Source organism: Manacus candei, unplaced genomic scaffold, assembly GCF_025592945.1.
Source record: "Manacus candei isolate 608988 ecotype Guabito, Panama unplaced genomic scaffold, ASM2559294v1 h1tg000014l, whole genome shotgun sequence".
Lineage (NCBI taxonomy): Eukaryota > Metazoa > Chordata > Aves > Passeriformes > Pipridae > Manacus > Manacus candei.
The window spans coordinates 14,398,629-14,410,725 of record NW_026138062.1 but is presented as its reverse complement, the minus strand read 5'-3'; the positions used below and the strand labels follow the sequence as shown (position 1 = coordinate 14,410,725).

The 12,097-nt window shown below is 35.1% G+C and overlaps 1 protein-coding gene across 4 annotated transcripts in view; it reads left to right on the top strand.

Annotated features, from left to right (window-relative positions):
- PIBF1 (progesterone immunomodulatory binding factor 1) overlaps positions 1-12,097 on the top strand; it is a 114,977-nt gene that overhangs the window by 31,041 nt on the left and 71,839 nt on the right. For all 4 annotated transcript variants that reach the window (XM_051780451.1, XM_051780450.1, XM_051780452.1 and 1 more), the window contains one exon: positions 3,035-3,133. In XM_051780451.1, the coding sequence (XP_051636411.1) occupies positions 3,035-3,133 (99 nt within the window). The remainder of the gene's footprint in view (positions 1-3,034; positions 3,134-12,097) is intronic.

Genomic DNA, 12,097 nt, shown 5'->3' with positions numbered 1-12,097 from the left:
TTACATCATGGTGTAGTTTTTCAAGTGTAAGTAAAATATATACACATACATACACATCTACTCTACTTCCTGTATGCCAATCTCTTTTGAATTACGAAGTAGAAATTTAAACATGCACTGTTTGTGGAGATTTGACAAGGGTCTGTATATCATTGAGAAAGCTACTGAAAGATGTTTCATTTCTATCTGGAACTGATTTACAGTTTTGTTCCTCATTTTGAAACAATTACTTCAGAACTGCAAATCCTTTAGATTTGCCTTCATGTTTTACAGAAACAAAAAGGCTTTTTATCATATGCTCTTTCTATAAAATACAAAAGAAATCCACCATAAGACAATCTGCCTCAATGGCAAGATAAAGGGAAACCCAAATTGCTAGCAAGGCAATTGGCAGTGAATTTATATGATGTGCTGAGACGCTGATTGTGACTGAAAATAAAGATGCTGGTTTCATCCTCAAGCTCAAAGAATAGAATGGTATTACATCTAAGCTAATCTAATATTCAGTTGCTTTTATTCTTTACCACTTTGCCAAGCCTGATGAGTCTGATACTTCCCTTGAATTTATTGGTGCTTATTTTACACTTGGATGAGTCTTCAAGAAACTAAAATGGAAGGGGGGGCACCAATAAAAAGGTGATTCTATCATTCCTAATTTATTTGGCATCAGTTTCACTTGTTTGGTTGTAGGCACTGGCTATGTTTGCAATAGCAAGCATGAGTGAATTCACAGGGCATGTGAATGTCTGCATCGGGTTTGGCATTGGATTAGCTGGAGTCTGTTCCCACAGATAAACACAATTTAGTCATTTTGAGCATGTGAGGTGCTCTCCTTGAGCACGTTTTCTGACTTGGTTCAATCTGACTGGAATCCAGTTTGTGCATTCTAGAATAGTTTAGGGATATGAACCGAAGTGCAATAAATGGCAGTTGCCAAGAGGTTTGTTTAAAAAGCTAACACAGAAGCCCTTGAGCTTCTGTCTTCCCTGTTGTCATCCCACCTTTTTGTTCCCCCCATACCCATTCTTGAATCTCTAGGTAGTATTTCTGTCCCATTTTAAAAGGGTACTTTCACTTGTATGATAGGCTGGGTAGATACCTGACAGTCCATACAGCCTCTTTGTGCAGCCATCAGACAGGCACTTCACCTCTTCTGAAACCACAATCACACAATCACAGAATCCGAAAACTGGCAGCATTGTTAATGTGCCTCTTGGCTCTCTAGAAAATATTACAACAGAAGTTACATCACATCTGTAGTTGTCATCTTGTTGGTTGAATAGTACCTCACTTGTGTCCTTATTTTTCCTCCTATTGCATTTTCAATTGATTAGCTGTTCAGCTAAGCAAAATAGTTTATTCTCTAAATGAGTCTCTGTTTATCTCCTATCACTTGATCTTTATCCCACTCCTGTTACTCTAGCCTTAAGGATACAACACTTGACACCTACTATGAGATATAATATGCTTGATCTTTATGCTGTTAACAAAATTTATTGTCATGTTCCCATATTTTGGTAAGAGTCAGTTTTAAAGAATCTAATCTCAAGGTCAGTCCCTGAATTTCTGCACTGAATTCTGTAGCCCAGTAACTCTATTTTTAAAGAAAATTTTCATTTTCCTCTCATAACCAGTTAACTGCTACATAATCCTAATTCTGATTTTTCTAAGTAACTATTTCCTGTTTGTATGAATTACTTTGAATTCAGAAAAGTGCCAGTCTAGAAAATAGTCTTCAAAACAGAAATTATATACCTTTAGTGTGGCTATAATGACCTAGGATAACATTTACATGGGCTTAATAACTTTGTTTTCCTTTATATCTTGGCTTTTCTATTTTCTTCAAATCTTGCCTGAGCCTATAACTTCACTTTGCTTTAAGAAGGTTGCTTTGGGGAATGGGGAGAGAAACAACTTCTGTGGGAAGATCTTTGTTGCATATACGTTAGGAGTTTAGTTCAGATGAAGAACGTGGTGTTAAAGTGAAACCCCCTAGTCATTGTGGTTAGCCAGGGGTTTTGCTTGCCTTGCAGTTTGTGCTTGAATGTGCTCACATTTGTAGCACATGAACAGGATTTCTTTCAGATGAAACGAAATTGAAAGGAATCTTTAAGATCATGTAGTATATTCCAAATGCTAGTGAATGTTCAGGTCACAGAAGCAAACCAGGAGTAAAGTAAAATCCTCAAAACCAGTCATAACGTAGGTGTCTGGTCCTCAGCAACCACTCAGCTCTGAAAATTGGCTGGTGCTGTGTTGCACTAAATACTGGACATAGAGCTTATAAACACTATCTAAGCAATAGATACAGTTTATTGCAGTGTTAACCTGTAGTCTGCTTGTAGCATAATAGACTATTAATAACTGTAACATGTTTTAACATAAATACTATCAGTATTATTCTTCATATCATGCTATTCTCATTCACGTCAGTGGAATAATAGAGGTGGCTTGCACTTCTTGACTGATCCTTGGTTTAAAAAAAAGAAGAAAAAATATCAATTGATTGTAATAAAATATTTGTTAGAACCCAGGAGACATCAATGATACACAATAACCTGTATATCAGAGTAACTAGACAATTAGTTGTAAGTGGAAGTAGGATTTCTATGCCCAGCTAATCTTTTCTTGCTCTGTCATAAAAGTTGTGAATCATCTCAGTTAGGTGGACAGCATTCCTGTAGTTATTAGTGAAGTACCAAGCAAAATTATTGCAATTTATTTAATTCCTGAAAAAAAAATATTCTATAGTTCTAGTATTCTAGAATAATTTGGTTTATATGTTTCTATGTATAAATAGGTAATTTGATCATTGGTTTTTAGAATTTCAGAGCTGGAAGCTTTGGTGGTATATATGAAAGTAACCTCAAGTAAAGCCTCTGTAAAAAATAGGCATATAGATAGACAGACCCTTCTACTATTCTGTGAGAGTTGAAGGTGGTAGTATTGAAATTCAGATCAAGCAGTAGGAATTAATTAAGCAAAACAGTCTTTTTCGTAAATGGTTCTTAACAGAATAACTTGTTTCCTTCAGAAATTTGAGAGAAGCAAGAGATAATGCTGTTGCTGAAAAAGAAAGAGCAGTTATTGCTGAGAAGGATGCTTTAAGAAAGTACAATCAACTCTTGGAACAGTAAGTGTCTTTAAAATGCATATAATAAATCTAAAGGTGTAACTATGTTTATATCTAGGAGTTTTAGATAGGAGGAAGTACTGGCTTTCTGCTTATAATGAACAAATTTAATTACATTTTGTTTAATTTATGTTACAGGCTTAATTCTTGTAGTAAGATTTTCCCATTACCAGTGCAGCAATAATATGAAAGTTTGATTCTTCTCCTACACTCCTGTAAAGACAAGCAAACATAATTATTCATCTCATAGCAAAAATGTGGATTTCATACTGTGCAGTAGCAGTGGTCAAAGTGTGAACCTGTTCTGTTGTGGTTTCTTTTGCTTTAGTTGAAAGTAGAAAATCATTTTATATGATGACTTCAAGTAATAGTTTTTATAAAGTGTGGATAGAGAGCAGTAGCTATGAACAATTAAGCTTGCTACGTGCTTCTTTTTTTACTACTGTCCCTTTCATGTTCCATGTATAAAATATGTTGTCTTTAAAAACGTACAAGTCTATTCATATGGAGAAAGAAACTGGAGTTGATTTTCTGCAGTGTTTACAATCAGTCTTACTTTCCTGTTCTTCAACACTTTTTCCTTGCTTTTTGTAAATTTAGTGTATTAGCTGTGGTAAGTTATGAGGAAATGGAAAACTATGGACAGTAATCAAAGTTGTTCAGGCTAAGTTTGTCATGTGTCCTTAATATTGGATTTAATTCATTGTTTAACCTAAATACGTTTTTTTCTAATATGAAGAGATTGGTTTATTAACCAACTGTGAAGTTGTTGAAGAAAGCACTAAATTAACCTTTTTTTCTCTAAATACTTTTAAAAATGTCATTAACTTAAGCATAGGCATGAATTTATTAAAGCTTTTAACTTTTATGTATAACTCCTAAATTGCTCTGGTGATACTACTGAAGAAATAGCATTGCCTAAGGACTGAAAAAATGTCATTACTAACTAGTGAAACAACAGAAGTAGGTCTAGAGTAAGCAGAAGGGGTCAGAAGACTTTATATCCACATTGGGTTTCAGGGATTTGACTTCAGATTAATTCTAGTTCAGGCTGAATGGGCCCAAGGGTGTGGAATGCCTGTTAGTGGTTAGAGTGCATTGTGGGTGTTCTTGGATTCTCAAAAAGGAATTTAGTTTGCAAACTCTGAGATGATGGCTCCACAATACAAATGTGGAAATCAAAGCCAGTTAAGTGAGGACAACCAGGAAACTCGGTTCCAAACTACCAGAGTCAAAATAAAATGCTAATGTGAGTCAACCTGCATTTCTTTCTGATGAGACTCCTACCTTTCACTGTGGTAAGATTTACTAAGACATGTGGGGAGTTCATATATAACTGGAAACTCTTCTGGAAAATAGGTCTGGTGTGTGATAATTTGAGTATGCACTTCTATTTAATGAAAATACCAGCTTTCAATTCTATATTTATTTTCAAACTTAAGAACCATGGACAAAATACTTTTCTGCTGTATTTCCACTTGTATAATATATTGTATTTTTTCGTATCATTGCTTGATTTTGAGGAGGGAAGTTTCCCTGCAATCAGAAACATAAGAACCTTTTTCGATACTCTTATGCTTCTGGGCTCCTGTAGCTTTTTCCAGTGATAAACCCTCCAATTAAGTAAAAATCTCCTTTCCTCATCTTAAATAAATTCAAAAGTTGATTAATATGGGGTTTTGGAGTTCTAAGAAGTAGATTGTTGCTCAGAAGAGCATGTTTTTCTGCTTGGGAAAATGGAAAACCCATAGTATGCTTCTTTAAAATGTAGGTGTCTCTCCTTAAAGCTACCTCACTTCTAACCACACTACAGATGTTAAGACTGGGACTTTCTCCACATTCCAAATCAACTACCTAAATGATCTACAAAGTAACTAACTGGCACGTTGAGATGGTATAAATACCTTAATTTAAGACCCCAGATTCTGAATTCACTGTGAACTGACATGTGACAGTTCTGTGGAGCAAAGAAATTTTGTGATATCAACAGAAACCCCTAAGATTAAAAAGGAGTACCTGTATTGTCCAGTTCTGTATTTAAGTGATTATAACAGCTTGTTCTACATTAGTGAAAACAAGATGACTCATCGTAGTTACCACTGGTATCATAATCTATATAAACAAACATGTTTGAAAGCTTCAGAAATATGTGGAATGTTGACTGGCCTGAATGGTTGTTAAATAAAGCCCCTGGCAAATCTTGTGATCAGAAGTGTAACTAATACCCAATTTTCTAGTCAAGTGCAGTTATTTTCATTTTTCTTACTGATGTTTGTGATAGCTTTTTGTGAACAGCTCTTTACAAATGCCAAGAAAATACCAAAGTGATAATATTCATGAAAGATTTACACTGAGAAAGGATCTGCTGTTTCAACCTCAAAGTAGATCACGGTGATATCAGGATGTAAGTTTTGTGGCTCACTTTGCTATTATACAGCTGTAAATTCTGTGTGAGAATCCATGTTTCATTTACCCATGACAATGAAAAAAAATTATTTGATATTTTAGATTAAACTGTTGTCAATGTCACGCATGTTCTAAAAAACTAGGACCAAATGGAAACATTTTCACTTTGTTTTAAACTATTGGTGGACTTTTTTCTAATTTTAAAACTGGTTTACTGTGATTTAAAGTGTCTGGGGGTTGAACAAGGAGAGCAATTCTGTAATAGCTCCATCATCTATGACATAGTTAAGTGTAGATGCTAAATATGTTCCAGCTTTTCCTTCTCTTGAATATTCCTGGAGTGTTATTTTGAAACTATTGACTGTTAATCTGTTACTTCTCCTTGCCAAAAACGCCAAAACACCACCAACAGAAACAACAAGTAGTTGAATGAATGCATCGTGGTTTTATATCAGGTTTTTTCCTGATGTTTAAATTTTCTAGTTTTGTGAAAGGTGCAGCATCAAACTGAAATGGTTCCTTTGATCAAAGTGGAGTCTAAGGTCAAAAATGGGGTGAACTCACAGTAGAGCACTTCACCTCAGAGGACATCTACAAGAACCATCTCTTGTCTTTGGTTGTTGACTTCCTTAAACTTCCTTTAAAGGAGTAAAATGTCTTTTTCCAGGACTCAGCTCTATCAGTGGGAACTGGTTTGAAAATTTTAGAATTACTGGGAACACAAGGGAAATTCATAGTTAGTGTGATTTTACAAAATCTTATTTTTCTTAGTGACAAAAAAATCTGTGCTCTGTTATAGCTGATTGCCACTCATGTGATGTACTCAAGGTGATTTTTCTTTTCCTGTCTTTGTGATGATAAAGTGAGAAGTGTAAAGTAATGAAGAGAAACAAAATAGGTATGCAGTAAACAGAAGAAGACTTCAAGAAAACTGTGTTGTGGCAATGCTATTCCTTCAACTTTGCAGTGGACCCTATTCATAAAAAAACCCTTGGTCTTGGTAAAAGCTAATGGGAGGTTTAAATTCCTATCTCTGTCCATGAGGTAATAGGATATTTTTAAGTACGTACTTTTTTTCTTATTTGAATGTGCACAGATGATGAAAGGACGTTTTTATACAATGTTTTTGGAGTTCTGTTAAGTTAAGATGATGACTACAAAAATGGTTTAGACCCTTAGGTTTGTTCTATAATGATTTCAAAGTATTTTGGATTATTATTATTTAAACATTTCTGGATTGGTGTACATAGCTATTTAAAATTATGAGATTTGTAGTGGATGATCTGCTGCAGGTAAAAATACCTTTAGGAGTATTTCTAGTGTTTCTATTTAGAAATGCTTTTCTCAAATAAAAAGCAAAATAGAATAAAGGTCATTTACATTTGTAGCCTTTGTCTATGCTACACAGGTTAAGAGAAGTACGCAAAAAGTTCTCTGCGTATTTGTATTTACTGATTTAATACTTTTCCTTCCAGTCAGCTACAAGATGCGTATACATTTTGGAGACTTAATTTTAGTCTCTCCATAATCATTATAATTTGAATCTCTTTTTATCCCTATTTTCTTTGTTCTTCATAATTTTGGTACATTTTTTTAAATTCACTTGGAGCTGAATGTTATCTGATTTTAGTCATCTGTCTTAAACTTTGTAGGTCATGGAGAGATGGGATTAATCCTGTTTATCAAACAGGTTTTTAAATTAGATGAAATTAAGATCTCTTTATCTTCTTATTAATTGCACACAAGTCTAGAGGACTATGTTAGGTGAGAAAATAATTAGATAGATTTACTGAATAAATAATTGTTCTGCTTTGCATTTAGAATATCTGCAGAGCATGCGGGAATCTCATTATTAGTTTTTCATTTATTACATTAAACATTCATTGTTAATAGAAACATTAAAATTAATTATTTTCCCCTTCTGTTAACATATTTTTATAACCTGAATGTTGCTGACTGCAGTGACAGGATTCTAATATTACAATTATTAAGTCAATGTATTTAAGTGCTGGAGTTCTTGGTAATATTTAAATAAGGGCTTATTATCTCTTCAAGAATATTTATATACAATGAAGATTTCAATAACGAATTAAAAAGAGATCCATACTGAAAACTGCTGACCAAAATATTTCTTTGGCAAAGCTGCCATCACTTTATATTAAAAACTACTGCCATAGTCTTTTACTCCCTGGACATGGCTGCTACATTTGTATATGAATTGGTTTGTAATCCCTTGAATTCCAGAGCTATGTAGGTCTTGAAAATCTTCAGTTTCAATTAACATCTTTAATGTATTCTAAAATGCTTTTTTGGTAATAATTTGCTGGTGCTGTATTCATTTATGATTTCTATAATATTATGTGTATGTGTAATTTTATAACACTTAGAATTCCTATTAGAATAAAACCAAGCCCTTCACTGTTATTCTTAGACTTTGTCTAGATTTCAGCCCTAGCCAAAGTAACTACTGCACATTTCCTGTAAAACTACCTTCATCTTGTTCTCTTGATAAAAAAGTAAAGTATGAGGTACAGCTAAAAGAATAAAATTCTATGAATGTCATGGAAATTACTGAAAGACATCCTCTCAAAAATTCAGAATCAATGCAAAGAAACCAGTGAAAGGACCAGGAGTGATAATATGATGGAGAAGCAATGAAAAAGTCCATTTCCCAGGTGACTGGGTCTAGTTTCTTTCCAAGCTGTAGAAGCAGCACTGAAATCCATAACAAAACAAGTCTATGCATTTTATGTTTCTGCTGAAATGACCAGAGAGGCTTCTACTCTTTTCCTTTTCTTCTAAGGATATGTTTATTTGAACTTTACATCTTACTGGATAATTCTAAACTGCATTTTAATAAACAGAAGGAGAAAACCTAATTAACTGAATTGATTAAACAGATGAATAAAGCTATTAGGAAGACTGCACACTCTCTAGGGCATGCCTAGTTGTCTTTGGTTGTTAGATTCCTAATCAGGATCTCAAAATTTTACATTCTTAGCTAAGATAGTGTTCTTCCAGAATGGAGGCTTTGAGTCCTGTAACCGGTCACCTCATAACTGTAACTGTCTTGATGTTGTAGAATTATCAACATGAAGACTCATAGGAATGCTAAGTTAGTCTAATGTCTGGCCTTCCTGAACTTCAGTACATCTGGAACACAGGCTTTGAAGTTTATTCTCTTGCTGTGCAAGGAATGTTCAGTGATTATATTTATAGCTCTAAAAATCTTTTTATTTCAGTAGCTCTTGTCCCAGCTCCTAAGCAATAATTCTCATGAAATATTATTAGCCTCTGAGGTATGCTTTGGAAAGGTTGTAATATGAACATATCCTCATATCATAAAGATTTTCCTTAAGCCTTGACATTCTCATTTTAGCTGTTGATTTCCCACTAGCCAAAAGGTCTTAATCTTAAAATACTATGATTAGTAGAAACAAAATACTAAAATTCTGTGATGGCTATTATGCTGAGTACCTAAGAAACTATTTGGTCTTTTATGTCCTTAAGTTTTTTTACTAACCTGGAAAGATTGAAAATATATCAGTTGAGAACAAATTTGAAAGCAGTTATAAATACCTTCAAAGAGGCATTCTGTGATATAAGGGTGCTACTGCTTAGACTTCGTAAAGTTCTTGAATTATAAGGTTGAAACTTCCACTGCAGTCCATGATTTTGCTGTGATTGCTAGTATTCCTCATGTACACACCTGTTTTTGTGACTCACTGCACACAGCTTCTCGTTAATGGTCAGCACTGCCAGGGTGAATGAGTAGGGATCCTTTGGAACTCATTACCAAATCATGTTTCAGATGCTAAAAGTTTACATGGGTTCAAAAGGAGACAGGAAGAACTCAGAGATAAATCTGAGAATCGCTTTACAAATAGAAAACACATCCAATTCAAGAAACACTTTAGCTAGAAATAGTTTAACATAGCGTCAGAGGATTAGGGAGAAATACAATCTATGCAGAAGTTTTCTTGCTTTTCTCAAAACATACACTTTTGGCTACAATTGGGAGACAGGTTTATCAGGCTACATGGGCCTTTCATCTTATACACTACACCTATTCTGTGTAGAACAGAATAGAAGCTATGGAACACAGGAATTTCTCAACCTTTTAACTGCATATGCTTAGTGTCCCTTTGAAAAGGTGACATTACATGGATGTAATGACAAGATATAAATGAAAGCATTTATCTGAAGAAGTTGGTAATGTGATTTTATTTGGTGTTATGTCAGTTTATCTATGCAAATAGTATTTATTTCTGGAGTGTTTCTAATCATTTGAGCTTGAAAGATTAAATTTGTGCATTAAGTACCCCAAAGCACTAACATTTCAATTACAAATGAGAAAAGAATCTGTTTTAGGAAAATCCCAAGTATATGTTTTTTAGAATACAAAAGAAAAACATGTCACAAATAACAACATGACCGTAAATACATACAGGGATTGTTAGTTGCATGAATTTACCAAAATTGTGTATTATAATTCCTAATCTGAAGCTAAATTCTACAAAGCCAGAGATACTGTATTTTCTGTATGTCTGTACAAAAATTTAATATTCAAATGATGGCTATTTATGTAATACTGTATTTCAACCTAATAAAACCATAGAAGTTTTAACAATAATTATCTTCTGTAATTACATTCAGAGGCTGTGGTTACATTCTTATTATTCTCTGGAAAAGGATGTGATTCTATTCTCATATCTGGATATTGAACTCTGAAGAACAGTGTCCGAATAGGTGCTTGTGTGGTTTGAGAAGGCAGTTAAGAGTTTTGTGATCTTACGTTATGAACCTCATGGGAAACTCATGGGAAACTCTGCAATGTTTGTCATGAAGACTTAATATTTATGAGTAAGAGCTTGGGACTGAGTTTTGGCCAGAGCTTGTCTTCTGCAGAATTATATTGGAAGTGGTGAGAAAATGTTAGGTGTAACTGAATGTTAGGTGTAACTGAGAGCAGTTAGGCTGGTCCTTATTTCCATGGTGGGGATACCTGTTCCTGTGAGTAACTCTTACAAATAAGGAAATTGGTGGTATATAGTTCTGGAATGAAGGATAGCTAGTCCATTTGTAAATGGGTGAAAGACTGTGAGTAGATGAAGGACCATCGTGGTATTCATGCACACGCTCCCAAAAGTGTACATCAGCAAGCCAAGGAGGCCATAAGCCACAAGGAGCTGTTTGCCTTGTACATTACTCCATCCAGCATTCAATATGCCTAATTAATCACATCAAGGACTTCCTGAAAGAGAGGTATGTATGATATTTACATGTAGTGCTTGCAACTGGTGAAACCAGTGTTCACAACTGGTGGAACAACCATGCAAGTTCTTGCAGCCTGTTTGTTGCTTTCTCTCTTCATGAGATTGGCTTGTTGCGTGGCCACTGCCTTGATGAGGAGAGAATGGAAAGACCGGGCTTGGAAGGCTGACTACCCTTTTATATGGTCTTGTTTCTAGATAAGATTGCTTCAAGAATGTATCCCAGACTTGTGTCAAGGTTGACTCAGAAAGTTGTTTACATACAGGGAAACCAGTAAATTTATTTTGAAACTGTATGTCTTCAACACTGAAGTATTGCATCACATATTGATAGTGGGAAGGCCATGTCCTTCAGTTTACTCAGAGCAAAGCTATTTAGATAATTTTTACAACTGTTTGTGTTCCTGGCTAAATGATCTAAAGGCACAATTGTGCCTACTTATATGACTATGTGGGTAACTCTGTAAGCATATTCTGTGAAACCAGCAAAATGAACATGCAATTAATGTTCAATGCACAGTTAACCAGAGTTCAAAAGTTTGCCAAGGAGTACCTTGATCCTGGGTAGCTGAAGGGTGGCAATGTGACATGTCAGCAACATTTTTGCCAAACATTATTTAACCATAGTGACACTTAGATGTGACATGACATTTGAATCGTGAGGATGCCAAGAGGGTGGTACCACTTTGAGCTATTTAGCCCAGTGAGGGGGAACAGGATTTAGATTAAATAAAAAAAAAAAAAAAAAGGCGACTTAGAACTTTAGCAAGACCAAAGTGAGACGGGAACATTTGTTCTGGATGGGCTGCTGAGGTGAGCACAGTGAAAGCAGATCTGCTGACCTGCTCCTGATGGTCGCTGGTGGTCATTAGTGAGAGGATTTCTAATTCTGTGGGAGGAGTGTGGTGAGAAGCAGTAAGGACACAGAACTTGAGGACTGAATAAAACGCAACCAAGATGGAATGGAGGGATCCATATGAAAGAATAAATCGAGGGGCTTTACTACAAGTGATAAAGGGCTTCTGCAGTTCTTACCACTACATAGAATTCATAAAGATGCTGCTCATATGCACCTACTACTGCCCCAGCCCTTTCTTATGAGCCCTGTTTAATAGCAGGTTTTCGTACTTGAAAAGAAACAAATGTTGACAAACTGGAGATAATGTTGCACGGACCACCCTACAGACTCATGAAGCATGGACAGTGTAGAGATGGGGGGTGTGTGCCCCTTTGAAGTGTTCCAGAAGCAAAAGAATTACCATAGTTTATGCCAGCTTCTCACTCA